Source organism: Anser brachyrhynchus (genome assembly GCF_964034855.1).
Source record: "Anser brachyrhynchus genome assembly, chromosome: 1".
Classification (NCBI taxonomy): Eukaryota; Metazoa; Chordata; class Aves; order Anseriformes; family Anatidae; genus Anser; species Anser brachyrhynchus.
In genome coordinates, this window is record NC_137694.1 from 194,688,678 (window position 1) to 194,707,688 (window position 19,011).

At 41.8% G+C, this 19,011-nt stretch overlaps 1 protein-coding gene across 3 annotated transcripts in view; it reads left to right on the forward strand.

Annotated features, from left to right (window-relative positions):
* The window catches only part of EXPH5 (exophilin 5), a 39,428-nt gene extending 22,346 nt beyond the window's left edge, over window positions 1-17,082 (forward strand). For 2 of the 3 annotated variants that reach the window (XM_080580330.1, XM_080580331.1), the window contains 4 exons: window positions 1,121-1,265; window positions 5,893-5,941; window positions 7,179-7,305; window positions 9,151-17,082. In XM_080580330.1, the coding sequence (XP_080436456.1) occupies window positions 1,121-1,265; window positions 5,893-5,941; window positions 7,179-7,305; window positions 9,151-14,498 (5,669 nt within the window). In that variant the 3' untranslated portion in view covers window positions 14,499-17,082. Of the gene's footprint in view, window positions 1-1,120; window positions 1,266-1,286; window positions 3,263-5,892; window positions 5,942-7,178; window positions 7,306-9,150 lie in introns of those variants that run through there. The other variant, XM_080580332.1, reaches the window with a different exon arrangement.
* The last annotated feature ends 1,929 nt before the right edge of the window (window positions 17,083-19,011 follow it).

Sequence of the window (19,011 nt, forward strand, 5' to 3'; positions counted from 1 at the left end):
CCATCCTGGCTGTGGCAGAGTGCTGATAGGTCTCTCCTGATGTCACCTTCATTGTCAAGTCAAACAATGACACCAAGAGGTTAAGCTCTGAAAGGGGTAAAGGATGCGGCATTTCATAATACGTGGTGATTGTCACTGAAGTGAAAGCGATTACACACAAGATTTAAGTCATGTGACATATTCATTTCATGTTGGACTAGATCCAAAATACTGCCTCATGCTGTTTCTGTTGGCGACATTTTGCTTCCATTTCTGTTTTTTGCTTTCTCCTATGGTCATTGGATAAGCCATTTTCAGTCTGTTGTGTTGTTTCAGACGAGATGTTTTAAACAGGAAAAAAAAATGCAGTGCCTTATACCTGGGTGAATCCTTGTTTCCTTATGTCCTTTAGTTTCCTGTTGCATATTTTAGTAGCGGACCCTGCAGTTCCTTTCCCTAGCCTGCGAGCAATTCCGAGTGATTGCCAGCTGCTTTTACAGGCAGCCTGGGTTTATTCCCAATGGCTTGTTACAGTTGAAGAAATCAAATCATAACCTTCCCAGAGAAATCATTCATGATATGGGGCATTTAAAATAGCAGTTCTGATAGGCAGTTTACAGCAGAAGATGTACACTGGTGCCTTGGAGTGGCCCAAGAAATCCCATCACAAGGAATTGCATGATACACACCTGAATTCCTGTTAGGTAGTTACACTGCAGTCCATTAAACTGTTGTACATTTAGGGTTCTAATATTTATATTTCTTGTAAAAGTGGAAATAAAGTGACTAATGATTGTGGTTGCCTCAATTTTCAAATGTTTACCTGTATTTTAAAATGTTTCTGGTTTTCAAATTGTTGATTGCTGATTACGTTCTGAAAAGCAGCCTCCTTTATCTCACGTGCCACCCAAAAAACAAGAGTACTTTTTGAAACTTTAGACCTGTTTATCTTTCTCTTAGCCTTCTAGTTAGTCATTAGAAAGCAGCATGTCACATACTCTGTCCAAAAATGTAAAAAATTGGATTTTACTGGTATAACAGGTAAGCAAAAGAGAACTGTGAAAGCATAATGTTTAATGTACACTTTAATACTGCTTTTAATAAGAACGTGAAGCAAATCAAATTTTTATAATATTTTTAGATCATAAAGAATTTAAAATGTCATCCCGCACAAATCCTCAAGCACAAAAGAACACTTCAGCTTCCTTTCTGGGATTCAGATCACCTTTTGCTTGGCTTTTCTCCTTTAGAAAATCAAGGAAAAACCAGACTCAGAAGCAACCACGGTGAGCTATAATAAGAATATACATTATTTCTAACTTTTAAAAGTCTGTAAATTGTTCTGTATTTTGTTTAGAAAAATTAATTTAATTAAAGATTAATTTTCCAGTCTCTTGCCTTTCACCTTACCAGGAAGGTCACCATTTTCCTTGGTAGCGTAATGAGAGTTGTTGTGTGTCGGAAGAATAAGGATTAAGTGGCAAGTAACAGCTAAAGTCTCTCGGCTGAATCTGTTTTGTTCAGGTTTTGCATAGAGGTTTTAGCTGTACTACAGCCCCTAGACCTAGCAGTGGCTGCATTCTGTTTAATTCCTCTGCAGGAGGAGAAGATGTGAGGTGCATGGGGATCTGGTGCCCTATAGCAGTGATATAACAGGGAAGCATCGGTTTCCCAGGCCGTGGCAAGGAGTATGGGCCTCAGGCAGCTCTACTGCAGCAGTTCCCACTGTTTCTAGCCCAGAGGCAGCTTAGAGCTGGGCCTGGAGCTTAGCTGTAGCCAGCCAAACCGGGCGGTTCCCGATGCTTTTGTCTTTGGTGCTTCGTCAGGGCTTTGGTTCTAACTGGAGCAGTACCAAGGATGGGCTCATCGGCAGCACGGGAGCTGTGGTGTTCGAAGACCATCCTTCTCCCTCACTATCCACAGGGATAAAGCTACTGCTGAGAGGATAGAGGGGCTGCACTCAGGCTTGACAGGCTGACCGCTATTTCCTAATTTTGTCCAGTGTGGTCCCTTTTTCTAGGTGCCGTCAACACCTGAATAAAATATTACTATTTTTGTGTACAGCTTAGGGTAATGTTTCAGCTAGCAACCGTAGAAGGGGCATTGTGCAGTAACGTCAAATCTAAGTATGAACCTGCAAGACCTTTGGCATAAAATGCTGCTTTTCACGCTGTTTGAGGGTGTTGGGCTGGTTTTCTGGTCCCTGCCTGGGGCTCCTGGGTGTCACTGAGTGGCACTGAGACAAGGAACAGCTCCAGTGAACAAAGAAAGGGAACGCAAGCCTCTGAAGAAATGGTGATTAGTGGGATAACCAGGTTTTGTAGCACAGCAGCTTGCAATTGCATCGTGTTTGTATCAAAGCAAGAGATGTAAGGAGAGGTTGGAATAGAGGCAGCAAGTTTAACTTGGTGGCTGTTTGCTGGTAACAATTCTTCTACATAGCAATGCAGCACAGGCAAAACAAACAAGCAAACCACCATTTGCAAAGTTTTAACACTGACACCTGTCTGTGTGATCTGCTCCCTCCTTTGTTCTTTGTCCTGTGACGGGGTAATGTCTTGTATGCTGGGACATGGCGCAAGGCTGCGGGCACGCAGGGCACCGGGCCAGCGAGTCCCTTGCCAAGGGGCGCCTTGGTACCGGAGAGTCAGATCTCCAGGGCTCTTCGTATCGGCGTGCTGCAAGGCAGCTGAAAAAGGTGTAGTCTTTGCTCTGGAGCCTAAGCATTGGAGTGATTTTTTACTTAAAAAATAAATAAAAAAATTTAAAAAAAAGTCGTACATGCTCGTTTCATCAGCACTTGTAACAGGTATTTACCTCGCTTTTCTACAGAAAATCTACCCTATCTTAGATTCCTATGCCTTTGGTTTTTTACAGCGCACAGCTTGAAAAATAAACAAGTCCGTCCTGACGTGTAACTGAGCTGATTGCCACATTTTCTAGTCACGCCTCTCTGTCGAAAACTTCCCCCACCCTCTTTTAGGTGTTGCCGTGGCATGTGGTTTGCTTGATGCATAGACAAAGCACTGAAATAATCTGCCTCTCACCAGGTAGAGTTATTCTGGAGAGTTAGTGAAGTACAATAGGAGGCAGCAGTGTAAATCCTGTAAGTGTACCTGGCAGAAGCTTTTAACTAGCTAGGCATCAATGGCTGTTTAGAGGGTCCTTTTTGTGCTGGAAAGACATTTTCATCAGCTGTGGTGGTGTTCTGCTGTGAGAATAAATTATGGATGCTGCAAAACAGAATATGCGTATGTGGAGATACAGGAGATGCTAATAAAAGGTTTGTAGCCCTAGTTTGAAGATAGCCAAATGTTTGATCATATTTGTTTCAGAGGTGATCGACGTTCTTGAATTCGTTCTTACTCTTTTCTGATACGTAAGTTTTATTCATTCTGGAAGAGAAATGCTATTTAATCGTGTTTTCAGCATGTTGGTGTTATGTGTCTGTTGCTTAGCTGGCTTCTAAGGTAATACTGATAAGAATAGTATAGAAGAAAACGGATTGCAATCTGACATTAGACAACTTGGACGTGGCCTGGGGAAGACAGGTGCCGCAGTGAAAATAGCAATTTGCAGCAGATTTCAGTTCATGGTTTTATATTATTGTTATCAGTTGTGGTAGTAATAGAGTCCATACACACTTTTAATCTTACACTCTGTTGTCACAAACTAGATACATATGTATATGTAAGTGAGAATGTTTAACGAATAACCTCTTGCTTTTCTGAAGTAAATAGTGTTTTTTCTGATGGCAAATGTTTTTGAGCTTGAGTAGCAATTTATCCATAAAAAGCCAAGGAGTTAATGTTTACATGTGTGTGTGCCTGTGTGTATGTGAAACTAATGTAAACATTGCTTAAAATCCTTAACCAAAAGATAAACTTTTCCTAAAATTACCTTTTCCTAAACTGTAACAATATTTCTCTGGAAGAAAATAAAACTTTAATTTTTGAAACGGTGAAAAACTTGAAAGAGTGAAGGAAAAAATGAGGCAGGTAAGGAGGTGGAGAGATTGGTATGGGGAAAAGATTAAAATAACCTTGTCTGTGTAAGTTGGCAGGGAGGAAAATAAATCAGGATACAATGACCAGTTATTTCTCAAAGAACAGTGACAACAAAGACATGGAGGAATTTAGAATAATGCCAGAGGTGCAAATGAAAATTTAATTTTTGTCTAGACTATCAGAAGATATTTCTCACTGAAGAGTCTGCTTCGTGTAAGCTTCATTGCATGGAGCAATTAATTCTACACCAAGCACAGCACCGAGCAGGGAGAACAGTAGGGAGCAGCTTTGCACAGTAAAGCTGAAGAAGAGAGCTTCTAGCAAAGCTTTTGCATTTTTGTTGTGCGTATAATTAAAATTAAGATAACTCGCTAAAGCACAGGTTTTCATTGAACTTGGTTTGCAGGAAATCATCATAATTCTGAAACACAAGTTTAATTCTTAATTTGTGGTAGAAGCGTTAAAATATATTCAATGTCATTTTAGTTTAAAAGAAGAGTTACATACACCTCTGAGTCCCGATTCTGTAAACCTTATTCACAGGGAGCGGTAACCCTCTGAATTAATGGCTGTTCATATTCGGTTTTACAAAGAAAAACTAGGAATTTCAGATTCAGATAGCCTGACCTGATCCGAAGCCCGCTGATGTCACCAGGCTTGTTTCCATTGGTTTCAGTTGGACCCCATGGCAGAGAGGAATCTTGGTTTTAAAGTTCACAATTACAGAAGCAAAAACAAATTGCACCTTTCAACTGTTCTTCCCTGCCTGCAAGCACATTGCAAACAAATGACAAAGCACTTCAGGAGGAAAGGCTTGGCCACAAAGAACCTGCCAACAAGCCGGTTTCTACTTGCTGCTGAAGCACAATAAAATAGTCTACCTGAGCACAAGAAGGTTTTAAGAGCCTAAGAACAAGATCATTCAAAAAGACTCTGAGACAAACAGGAATGAGCAGAACCTTCTTTCCCTCCTTCTCTTTCTCTTGAGAACTAACTTCCTGGGAAAGAGTGTTTCTGAGACAAGGAAGGACTGGCAATAAGCACAGACTGAGCACGATTTCCTTCAGGGCTTTTGAAGGGTCTGGGTTTGCTTATCTGTAAAATAAGGATTTTGTAGACTAGAATGGACTCAGTGAAGTCAAATATTGTTCCTCTAGTTTCTTTGTATATTTATATGTCTGCAAGTGGCCCAGGAGAGCAGCATGCCTGTGATGTGCAGTGCTTCTTGGCTCACTCTGACAGCTGCATTACTCACAAACACTCCAGCCGAACCCTTGCAGTCCTGTGTAGCTTAGGAAAGCAGACAGGCTTTCTATTCAATTACGTGTTAAAAAATGATAAATAAAGGCTGTTTTGGATGGGTAGCAGCAAATTCCCAATTCACACCAAAACCAGTCTGCTGTCTGTCTCACCTCCTTTGCAGGGATGGAGCACAGCTCTGCGTGTATGTGGGGAAATATGGCAGAGAAGAATAGTAAAGTTTTAGATAAAAAACAGTTATCAATTTATACGTGGTTAACTCCAGGTATTCATAGTACCTACTACATTACTGTTCTTTGGAAAAGGAAGTTATAATATCCTATTGTAATGCTGGATTTAAACAATGACTTTATGGCTGTTGCAAGCATTAAGATATCAGTAGGTTGAGATCATACTTGGCTGTGCAGGTAAAATATTTGCAAATTGACAAGGCCAAACCAAATGGTAAAGTTCTCCAGCATTTTTGCATTTTTTGGTTAGCAGGAATTATTTTTTGGGGGGGGGGGGGGAGGAATTCATCATAGGGCAGTCTTTTTCTCAAATGCCTTTTGGTAGTTGTTAAAAAGAAACTGCTGGTTATTTACTAGTGCATAAAATGATTTCATGTTCCGTTTCCAAGCCAACATTTAAACCCTTCTCCTTACAGATATGACAGTTCTGCTATTACAGCTCCGAAACTGGAAGAAATGGCAACGGTAAGTGTCGTATCAACTTTATTTGCAACAATGTTTAAATCACAGTTTTTTTCAAATACTAATCCCCTTTGTTTAGGCTGTTGATATAATGCCTTTTTAAATAATATTCTTGCAATTCTTGTTTTAAACAGTGAGTGAAATGTGTTGTGAACCTGTTGAAGGCAGTGAAATGAACTTGCCCTGTTAACTATACAAGTCAAAAACTTTCTAGGCGATACTGAATCTAGCTATGATCAGGTTTCAGTTCTCCTTACGATGAGACTACTGCATGAATAATGTCATAGACCAAACTCTTCACATATTTTGGCAATTGTAACCAAAGTACAAACAGATAAAAACTCACTTTGAATAGTTTATTTACTTTTTTTTCCTTCATTTTTGCAAGAGTGAAAAACAGTAGGTGACATGGGCAGGCAGTAAGCTAAAGCCTGCTCCTGCAACATTTCCATGCACATAAGCTCAGTTCAAGCATGAAAAACAAATTTATATCTGATGTAATTTATGTGTACCCTGTTGAAATAAACAGATTTCCTCCAAGGATTATATTTGTTATTTTAATTACTTTATTGCCCTGTATTACTAACATGTGTTTTGTCCTCTTCAATTGTATGGTATAACCACAGAGGGGACTGAGAAGGTATACAGTATATAATCAAAGGTATAGAGGAGGTAAATTGGCCACCACCCTTCTCTCATACTTCAAAAACAAAGGGATAATCTTTATTAATATGTGACTGAGACAGAGATCTCATTAGGATTCACAGAATCCTGACTATTATACAAATACACTGCTATAGCTGGGTGATTTTTATTAAAAACATGGGGAAGGGTCTCAGCCAAAATAAAGCAGCAGAGGGTGTGAACCTCTCCTGGTTGGCACATAAGCTAAACTCAGACTGATGGGGAATAAGATGTCATTTTTCCTGCTGCTGAAGGCATCACAGCCCCTCAAAGTGCTGGCTTAGCTGTAGTACTGAAACTGTCTTAATAGATCAGATGTGGAAAGAGAATATGCTGCAATATGAAAATATTGCACACAGGAAAAATGCTTTGGAAAACTTAAATGAAGAGATACTGTACAGTAAGGATGCGTATGGAAAAAATGAGTAAACTACAGCTGTTACTATAAGGTTATTGTAACCAGTGTATCCAAAGCATACTACAGCATGAGGACCAGATGAGCAAATCTACTTACACGCATAGAACTAAAATCACGTTGTCTTACTCTTTTTAACAGGCTGAAATGTGTAATTCCCCGATGTCAACTGATACAAGTGGTCATTCTTTTGATGTAAAACAAGATGAAATGATGGAAAAAAGTACACAGGAGTGGAATGAACAGCTAGAGAAGGAGTTTTTCAGTGGTAAGAGCATGTGCTTACTTTGTTCTGATACTGTTGTCAGAAGTGACTATGGTCACTATGGTTTCTTCTGCAAAAGCGTAGGCTGCAAAGATACGGCTTATTTCTGGTGCAGTGCGTACTTTTTGCTGGTTTTGTCTATCTGCTCTGACGTAGACTTTAAGATGTGTTGCCGCTCCCTCTTAGAGCTCATGTGTATCTCTTGCTGATCCAGTCCGGAAGAATCACATCTGAAAAGCGTGCATTTCCCTCTGCTTATTCTGGCAGGAGCCTATATTCTTTCTTTAGATCTAGACACATAGTTATGGGAGAAGTATTTCATAGCAGTTTCCTGCATGCATAATTTTGATAATGAATTACTGGGCCTGCTTTTATGAATTGTAAGGCCTCAAGCCACAGAAGCAGGAGGCATTATGGCCTTCAGTTACCTTTCTGGGAGCCCTCACAGAACCAGTCTTATGTTGCTGGTTCTTTTTTTCTGACTGCTGAGACGCGAAGCAAGATCAGGCCCAGATTATGGGTGTGCTGCCACCCAAAATTACAAGAGGTCACAGCTGGGATTGAAAACATGATAAGGAAGCAGTGGGTGAGTTGGCAGTGCTGGAAGCAGAGAGCGCGGCATGGTGGACAGTGGTTCTTCGGAAACCCACGTGCCCATCACCACTTTTGGGTATTAGTCATAACTGCACATTTGCCCGCTGACAGAAAAACTCTTCATAGGTTGGCTGACGTCCTCAAAACAGAAGACTCAGAAACAACTCCTCTTTTTTTCTTGTACTTACCTGACTATCTCAAGACTCTTCTCTCTTCTGTGCTGAAGAGCAACTTAGAAAACCAGAACAATTTAGAATCTTTTATCACTTTTTATTCCACCCATACATACCTAACAATGTTTTCGTAGTGATCTGGTATGATCAGCCCAGATTTGTTTGGATTGATCAGTCAGTCTTTTTTTATTTAACTGGGTTAGGAAATGCTGTAACAAAACTGCCAAATCCATTTGTGGTTCTGTCTTGTGTGCTGTTTTCAAAATACAGAAAGAATACAGTTAGCAAATGCATAATTATTTTTTTTGCCAATAAAAATACTTTAAATACATTGATGTTACTTAGTCTCATGACTGAATATCTTGGTTAGCTGAGCTGCACAGTGTTTGATTCCAGTTCTTGAGAGTGTCTATAACTACAGCTTTGTTGCTAGAATGAATCATAGGTTCTTAACTATTTTCTTACCCTTTTTTATCCAGAAAATGCCATTTTCATTGTTCGTTTTAGAACAATAAGCAACAATTTATTGACGAACTTGTTTTCCAAATGAAACGAACAGTGGACTTGCGAGACTACTGAATATGCTTCTTTGAAGATTTGCAGAATTTTGTGTTTCCTTACAGTTAGATCATAACTGTATGTTGTGATCACACAAGGGTCCATGTTTGCTTACAAGCATAGTGAATTCTTTTCAGGGATTTTTTGCTTGCAGACTATATTTGGGAAGTTTGCCCTTCACCCCCTCTTCTCCCTCCTCCCATGAGGAAGCTAGTGAGGAAAAATTCAGACTTCAAATTGTTTTGTTTTTCTTCTAAATAGCATAAAGACCGACATTTACATAAAAAGCATTTCTGAGATCAGTCATGGAGCAGTGCATTTTTTTTCCTTGTAGTCATAATGGGTGGCCACTGAAAGGTCCTGTGGATGAGGAATGTGTGGTTTGGAAGAGGTTTTCAATGTTGAGAAATTGACTTCTTTCAAAACCAGTCCTAATTATTAATGTAGTACAATTTTAACAAAAATAGAAGATTATTAAAGAAAACAAAACCAAGTATCTTTATTTTTTTTTTTCCCTGTGCAGTTCTAAATGATCTGGATGACCAACTGGCCCAGGAGCAATCCCAAGATCCACTGGACAGGCCGGTTTCTACTAGCAGTGCTTCAAATGTGCAATACAACAGAGGTGCGTTCCCTACTTCAAAGAGACAGACTGCTAGTAGAGGGCAACACAGAAATGACTGGAGTGACATGCCTAGCACATTTTTCCCAGATGGACTGAGAACAATAAGAGCCAGAGATGAACACAAGATTTTCATTAGACCAAGGAAACTGTACAATGCGTATATGAACTGGCAACAAACCTTTCAAGATGACTACAAATACAGTGATCCAGTCGATGGAAATCCTCATCTGCTAAGCAGAAGGCTGTCTTCTGTGTCTTTTGGGCGGTCTTCAGAAGGTAGCTTATATCCTCCTTCCATAACACAGAACAGTGGATTTAGGCACAAGAGTTATATGAACAGGGACACAGCTGGCAGGAGTTACTCTGTGTGTTCCCTCCGGAGATGTCCATCATCGGTATCTTCTGAACAGCTGTCAGCATCTAGTTTACAACATACATTGGCAAGGGAGAGCAACAATGATTTTGTACCAAGGTTTGGTCGACAAAACCCAAAGAGAATTCCTTTGTCTTCTATTGTATGGAACAATGCACCAGACTCTTCTGGACAAACATCAGCTCAAGAAAAGATGTTCAGAACCCAATCACTGATGGAGTTTCATGCTACAGACCACGGTAGATATCCTAGCTCTTTGCAAGAAAACAAGAAATACGCATGTTACCACTCAAAACACCAGTACAGAAGATCTATTTCAAGCAGTAATTGCTTTAGTAGAGTTAGTTGCCCTGACAAAGCTACTTCTCCATTGTCCTTTGATAACTGGGAAAATTACCCATTATACCAATCAGAAAATAATCTCTCCAGATCATACCATAGAGATAATTCTCACAGCAAGTTGTATGCAAACCAAAAAAGTTCTTACGGAAGGAAAGAGAGTTATCCTTCTTGGACTGATATTCCTCAGTACCACAGTGATGATGTGTTCATTTCTCCTGATGCCAGCTTTGAAGCGATTATGGCTAATTTAAATGACCAGCAATGGACTCACACAAGGAATGCCAAGTTTTCTTCACAGCACCTGCAGAATGATTTTCACACGTGTTCTCCAGAAAATACAAATTACAAAACAATAACAAGAAGTGCAAGTAGAACTTTTTCAGAATTCACTGAGGGCTGTCAGCCTTGGCTAAGTTGTAACTCTTCGGTTTCTTCAGCTATTATAAGAAGTGATGAATCAGTCTTACCTAATTTGAAGGACCAAACGAAACCTATAGGACTGAAAAGGAATTCAGTCATTGTTACCCAAGGAAGTACTAAGGCAGACTTCACACAACTAGAAAAGGCTGAAGGTATGAAACTGCCAGATGAAGTGCATATTCAAGACATGCCGTTACGGTCTGTTTCTCAACAAGCAGATACAAGCTACATCAACACCCAGAGTTTTCCCTCAAATAACTCTGCGTTTGCCACGTTGCAAAGTGGTGCACCTCTCATTAACTCACTGAGATCAAAGAGGCAAACCCAAGCCAGTGCCAGAACAGATACTGCAAAAATGGATGCATCAAACGGCGATAAAAGAAATGTACAAATGAAGGAAAATGATCGCCCACCCAACAGTGTATTCAGTCAGCATCCCGGTATTCTGCCAGCTGATGAGAGCAGAAAGGAACCTTTTCTTCCGAGTCAGAAGGAATGGAAACATAATCTGCATTATGCAAGAAAAAGAGAAGGCATCAAACAGGATAATCAGGGTGCAGAAGCAGTTAACCAAGCTCCTCCAAAGGGATTGTCTTCACTGCTGAATGTTGCTTCTGCTCCATCCACTGAAAAATTAGCAAACTGTCAAGGCATGTCATCCTGGCCTCCTGACTGTTCATCTAGTTCCTCACCAAGCTTTCCACAAGCACTTTCTCATAAAGACAATTCTAAATGTTTAGGAACACTAACTAACTCTTCAGCAAGTTGCACAGTTACTGAATCTCATGCAGGAGGTGGAAAAACAGCTCAAGTGAGCAGAATTGGTGTTACCAAAAAGATTTCACAGAAAACACCACAAAACACAAGCACTTTAGGTACTAAGGACTATAGTGGACAATTCAATACTAGTTCTCCACAACATGGAAGTTCTGGAAATATTTATACACATGGAGACCCCGAGACCTCCGAACATAGTTTAAATTATTTTTGCCTTGAAAAAGAAAGAGGGAAAATAAGGAATGATTCATTTGGAATTGAAAGGCTTCACAAGCAAGACAGCTTACTGAGACATACCAGTAGCTGCAGCATTACCGGCTCCCCTAGCAGAAACAGCTTTAAATCTTCTGATCCACTTGTTATTTATTACACTTTACCCAGAAAATCAGCTAGCATTGCTGGTAGTATTATGTCAGATACACCCATCTCTTTCCCTAGAGAAAATAGAAGAAGTACGTATGATTGTTTAAGGTCTGAAATTCCAAGTGGAGTTGATGCCTTTTGTTCTAGTCAAAGAGATGTGTCTTGTTTAGAATCAAAACATTCCTTTTTAACATCAGCACCATTATATGCTGCTACAAGTAACAGAGATAAAGAGTACCCCAGTCCTTTAACCAGAAGTCCTAATGATTCAGTAAGTGGCAGCACATCGGTTGAACTGAGTGATAGATGTAAACATCTAAGCAGAAGAGAATCCTCTGTGTTTTTGGACTGTAAGGAAAGGGGAGACGGTTTGCAGAAATATAAAACTACAAGCACGTTTACAGTTTGTGTTGATGAAGATCATGTCAAGTATCACGAGCTAGTTTCCATTTACTACACATTGCCACGGAGGCATTCAAAAACATTTTGTAACCTCTTCAGGGATAATGCAGAGGATGCAGATTTACCTCTTTCTGATGACAATTCTCAGACACCAAGAATACGAAACAAGAAGAACGAAGGTCATGTGAGTTTAGCAAATGTTTTTTTCCCCAGTACTTTAGAAAAAGAGGTGTCTTCCTATTCTTCTGACCAGGTAACTTCAGCTCTGGTCACACCTCAGAACTTAGAAACTGCTGTTAACAGTGAAGGAGAGAATTCGCACTTATCTCCTGGCTCTGAGAGGGTACGTACTGCAAAGTCAATGAGTATGGTCGATAATAGGAAGGGTAGTTCAACAGATGTTTCAGTAACAAACAGCATCCTTTCTGATGTGGTGACAAAAGACATTTCTTTCTGTGGTCCACAACCCATTGCAATAGCGGCTGACTCAGGTAAGGCCCTTTCTGATGCTACAAACAACCAAAATACAGAAACACGTCTGAAGGAAAAGGAGGAAATTTCTCGAACATCTGCACCACTAACGTCCACTTTATCGACGCCTCCCAAACCAGACAGACTTTTAGACAACCCTTTTTATTCTACTTCAACAAATAAGAATGGTATACAGAAGGGAAGCTCTGCAAACTGCTATCAGCCTGCTACTGTAAGTACAAATAAAAATCAGAACAGTTTACTACTCCACACAAGGGAGAAGAGTTCTCGTGGAAGGATCGGTAACGCAGAGCGTGCTGATGTGCCACTGCCTCCCAGGGAGGAAACAGACAGGGACAGTACCAAAGTCAAACAGGGAATAAATTTCCTACACCAAACCACCCCTCTGTATAATAATAAATGCAGTGGACTGCAGTTAAGAGCTGATAGTTCAAGAAATAATGCAAATGATTTAAACTCTTGTAGCCAAATGCTGCCAGAGTCTCAGAACAAAGCGTTTGAGGTAAGCACACCTTCCAGTGCTGATCCATTACTTCGGCTAGACAAAACGGTCAGCACAGATACAGATGAGTTAAAGAACTCAAAAATTAAAAAAGAGCAAAATTCACAGAGTACTCAGATGGGTAGAGACTGTAGTGTTTTGCAGGAATCAGAAAGGCCCAGTGAAGGTAGCGTGAACATTAACAGTAAAGATAAAGTCATCAGGGCTGCACAAGACCAAAAATTAACACACAGTGCAGAAAACGAGAACAAGCTTCTCTCTGACTGCACAAGAGACAAAGTCAAAGATATAGAAAAAAGGAAAAACAGACCTTCCATTAAAAATAAACTGGCAGCTGTTTGCAAAACCAGCCGAAAATTTTCAAGTAAAAATTTACCCCCCAAACCACACATAAGTAATATTTTTTCACAGAATGATGGGAATGCCATTTCTTTGGAGGCCAGCATGTCCCCTGACTCGCTGGTTTCAGCAGATTGCCATCAGTCATCTCTGGAGTCTGAGAATGAAAATCAGAATCACAGTCCAGACAGGAATACACAAACACGAAAACCAGCTGAGAATAGTAAGAGTGAAAATGTGAATGATCCTTCTTTGCTAGTTAACAACTTAAATTGGAAGTCTTTTGCAAGCTTATACACCCAGAAGGAAGCCATCAGTCCCAAAAAGACTACAGTGAAAGTAGAAAATAGGCCAAGTCTTACAACCCTATTTCCAGATAAAGCAGTAGCCACAAGAAATAAGAATTCCCAAACACTTGATTTGGGGTTAGAAAACAGAAGCCAGCCCATCTCACTCAGTGCTACCACGTCAGACCCGGTGGTTGGTGAGAAAAAAAGAGCTAGCAGCAGTGCGTGTAGTCCTCCCCTGCCACTCTTAACTGACAAAAACTCAAACACATTTGTAAATAATTGCTTGCAGACGGACATATGTCCAAAGCAAAACGTGACTTCTCAGACCGCACTTGGAGAGCATCAAAACACCTCCCAGTCCAACAGCTTAAAAAATGCCAACTTGCAGAGCTATCTGTTGCGCAAGAGTCAAGCAAAAAATCAACGAGAGCGTCACCTTTCTGAGAGTATTTGTGCTCAAGATTCCCATTCCTTTGCCTCTGTAAGCAGTATTCTACCAAAGGATAGCATACATGGGAAGAGATTTAAATCTTCCTCAGAGCTGTTGTCTTGTGATGAAAATGAGAACTGGGCGTCAGATGATGAGAAATGCTACAGCACTAGGAATTTGATGTATCCTTCCGTTGAATTTGGTATATTTGGCAAAGAACAACAGTTGGCTTTCCTGGAAAATATCAAGAGGTCACTCACAGAAGGGCGATTATGGAGACCTTGTCTTCTTAATAACCCTGGTGCTCTCCGAGATGGAGAGACCCCTTCCATAAACAGGGCTGCACTTTTCAGCTCGAGTTCTGCTGGGAGCAAAATATCATCAGCTGCTTCATCCCCCCGAGAGCTGTCAGACATCTATCAGGAAGACCCAGCTACTTACTCAGACTCAGACACCGATACTACCACAGACGATGAATATTACCTAGACGAGATAGATAAGGAATCAGAACTGTGACAGCCTGTGGTACGAAGATGGCAAGACAGCTCGGTCGTTTTGGGGCAGGCAAAAACATGTAAAATACTTTGAGCCAGTTCTTGTGCTGCTATAGATTGGTAATCTTAAGTTTCAGAGAAGTTAGTAGTTTATGTTAGCTGAACGTTTGAGTTTTGTATTAAATATGTGGCTTCACTATTGTTGGTTTTTCCTGGCAGGGGAAAAAAAATCCATCCGAAAATATTACCTTCTGTAGGTAAACAACTGTAGAGCTTTGGGCAGTGTAGGGCTGGAGATGGCTTTCCTCTGAGTCAGCAAGCAGTGGCTCAGGCTGCTGCCAGCTAGGTAGAACAGTGCTAAAATAGATAAAATCTTGCTCTAGCTACATTTTCTTACAAGTTGTAATAGGAAACCAACAGGTTACGTTGCTGATAGATGTTTCTCCAACTCTCATTTACCAGACCAAGTATCGTAATGCTGATCCATCCCACCTAACACCCACACGAAATGAAAATCATTCACTTCTTACAGCATATTTTGTAGGAATGCTCTTTTTCTGTATTCCTGGGAGGCATTGCAGCAATGTCCTGGTGGCAGCTGCTGGGCCAGGCGCTGGCCGTGTCGCATGAGGTGGATTCCATGCCAGGAGTTTTCTCCTCAGCGCTGCAAGGGCAATGAGCTTTGTGTGTTACAGGAGTGCTGCTAACGCACTTGAGCAAGGGGTGTAGATCTGCTTAGTGTTTTAGTAATTTTCAGTACTGGAGAACTGTGAAATTGCCGTGGATGTTAACACAGATGAGCATGGAAATCCGCTTTTCAGACGTGCGTGCGGGGAGATTCACAACTGACACAGCTTTGGCTACGGTTGAGATGAATTGCCAGGCTTCTGCCTTTGACTTGGAACAGATTAATTTGGATTAATAACCCGGCACTTTAAACCATGCAAAATGTAGAAGGTTTACCCTATCTATTGCCTATACAAACCTCGTAGTTGAATCCTAAGTTGTCCTAACAGTGCTAAGACAAGCTGAGCGGTGCAAACTGTGGCTGCCCCGTGCGGAGCTGACCCCGGTGAGCTGGGTGCCACCACCAGGCTGCTCCAGGCTGGCACCTCCCGCAGCGGGCGCTTGGCTGGGCCACCGCTGCGCAGGCTGGCATTTTCTTCCCACGAAGCAGGTAAAACTGGTGAAAAGTGCTCCTTGCCTTTTGCTAAATTACCGCCTCTTTCTGGTGTTTTCCCACCATTCCCGCTGTCACCGTGGAACTTTCTATCCTTTGAAATGAAACGCCGCAATTGTTTTCCTGCGGCTTTCCTTCGGCCACATTAATGAATGTTGTGTTATTACTCAGTAGCCAAAACTCATCCCTGGCCATTAAGTTTCTAACTAAGCTTTGATCTGTTTTTATACGAAATAGCAAGCCAGAAGATAGTATTTTTAAATAATTATACATTTGTTTCTATTTTAATAATTTCACATGTGATCTAAAATGTTGATCCATATTTTTGATACGCTTTTTAATTCAATAAAATTTCTGTAGGACATAATTATATTTTTGTAACTGGAAGGACAATATACTGATATTTTAAAATAATATATTTTATCAGAACAAGCAGTGCTTGTCTCACCAAATACTCCACAAGAAACTAAAAGATGAAAAGATAGTAGGTAACTGGTATCCTTATCTTTTGTACTGTAAACTTCGTTAAAGAAGTGGGTCTAATTCAAATCTATACCGATATATAAGTATTATTACTTTATACTAAGATAATTTGTCTTGTACATAAAAGGACTAATATAAACTATGTATTTATGGTCAGAATTGATCTCTAAAACATGTCTGTCTTAGAAGAATGTAAGCGTATGCTGACATATGCAATAGTGGAAGGAAATAACTACACTGTAACTGTAATCTTGTAAAATGTGGTATTCTAAGGAAAAATTATGGTTTTTTTCTGTAAATGGTTCTATATGCTTGGGATCCTGTAGAGTAAGACAATAAAACCAGCTGAGAGTACCAGCGAGGAATTTGTGCTGTACATTTCTGCAAAATATGTTAATCTAAAAACTGGGAATACCAGCCTACATAAGTTAAAAGATAATAAAATAAATGTTTACAAGGGAAATAAATGGTCATACAGTTTTGCTTGACTTGAAGGGGATGGTTTAGAACATTTATATTTGTAAGTATTTTCTACCTGTTCAACAGAAGTTGGATTAAGTTCTCACCCTGCTGGTGTAAAAGAAGTTCTCTCGTTTGCTTTGCTGTGTATCCACAGCAAACCAGGCAGCATGATTTAATGTAAACAAACAAAAAAAACAGCTCCTGGTAATAAATCAGTTGTGCATGACTGCAGCCTGTTGAGGATCCGTGATTTAATATTGACACTGAATGATGGTATTCTCGAAACCAGTTTTGTGAAAACAGGGAGAAAAATCCTTTGGGTAGCAATCAGCTCCATTCAGTTCAGCAGAGCCAGATTTTGATACCTTCGCTCTTTCAAGCCTTTTCTTTGGCAACAGTATATTATATAAATGCTCATAATTTATAGGATTTTCATACCTAAAGTTACTTGTTTGCAATAAACTGCATTCAAATGAACAAATGCATTGGTACTGTATTTATTTTTTCACTTACTGAGAACATCACAGACGATTTATCAAAAAACAAAAACAGAACAAACAAAAAAATACAGCATTTTAGTATTGCTGCCAGGGCGTTGCTGGGCAGCGCTGCCAGGAGCTCCAGTAGCAGAGGTTTACAAGGGGCTATCCACCTTTGGTCCATCACACAGCTCTAGGCAAAGGTGGCTCGGTCCTGCCTTGTACACACGAAGGATGTGCCCAGCTGAGCGACGCGCACCCTGTGCCTGCCACAGTGCTGGCTGATGGCCCTCGGCAGCTCTTGATCCAGTTGCTAGTGCTGCAGCCTTTAGTTTTCTGCCATTTGATGAGTGAGTCTCTGGTATGTGAGTAGTTTTCCATCAGCAGGAAAACTACATCTTTACAGATCTTTACAGGAGACATGCACCTTGAGGAGACGATACTCCACATAGGGCCAAGGGTAGTAGTTGATGAGTAGTTTTACAAGGCAATGAGATCCACGTGAAAATCACTCTGGCCAGAATTAGACCTCGGTGGAGACTGGCTGCCACGTGCAGTGTGATGGTGTGAGACTCACCACTCACTTTGAACCTTAATTACTACAGCCAGTGGATGTGGTACCTGAGCTCAGGAACACCATCCCTCAGCCTGCTTTCGTAAGGAAACAGTTTATGTGCAAAGGCTGTGTTTGTGTCTTTATCTCGGTACACCCATTGGGTCACTTATATCCCCATCTGACCTGTGAACGTAATAACCGAGCTCTGGACACTTGAAAGAAGGGGCAGCATGCTCCTAGTTTCATCACAGGAGTGCTCAGGCTGGGAAGGAGGTCAGGTGCTCTCTGGTCCATCTTCATCACAGCAGTCAGAAAACCTCCAAGGGTGGAGACTGCACCACCTCTCTGGGCAGCCTGTGCCTGAATGTCCTCATGGGGAAAAAGCTTCTCTATATCCAGACTGAATGTCTCATTTCAGCTTATGCCTGTTTGTTCCTGTTCTCCTGCCCTGCACCACTATGAAGAGCCTGTGAAAGTGTTAGGTCCCCCGAGAGCTGCCCCCACTCCAGGGTGAACAAGCCAAGCTCCTCCAGGCTCCCCTCACATGGCAGGTGCTCCAGTCCCACCCTCAGCAGCCTCACCTGAATTTGATCCAATTATTGGATCTTGCACTGAGGAGGCCAAAACTGGATTCAGCATCCAGATGCGCTCCAACGAGCGCAGGATCGAGGGGCACAACCACTTCCCTCAGCCTCTCTTCACACAGCCCAGGCAGCCATTGCTGCCAGGACTCGCTGCTGGCCCATGTCCCGCTCACCGCCCGCCAAGACCCCAGGGCCTTTCCCCCAGAGCTGCTCCCAGTCAGTCACTCCTGGCCTGTACCAGCACTGGGGTGCCTCCTTCCCAGCTGAGGTGCCCTGGGGCACCAGGAGGCCCTGACCCCCTTCCCCAGGACCTCCCCTCACCCTTCCCACAGACCAGGAGCCCACCCACGGCCATCAGTCCCTGTCACAGTGACACCATGGGGTATCGATCTCCAGTTCCCCACAGCCCTGTGGTGCCTGGCCATGGGCTGCCCAGCCCAGCTTCAGCCAGTCCCTGTCCCCGAAGCCCTGCAGCCATCCTGGGGCTGAGTCTGACCCCACCTCTCCTCACCAGGCCTGATCCTGATCCACAGATTGACGTCCCCACCTGACCTCAGCACTGCCCTGTCCCTATGAGCTTGCCGGGTGAAGTGACCCTGGGGACGAGCACCGGGGAGGCCATGGCGTTGTGCTCCCCAGCCCCCAAGCTCGCCCTTGCTGCTCCCTGACGCCGAGGTGTGGGACTTTGTCAAATGTCATGGCCGGTTCCTCCAGCCTGCCCAGGTGCCTCGGGATGGCAGCCCTACCCTTGAGCATACCAACTGGTCCCCCAGTTTGGCGTCATCTGCAGA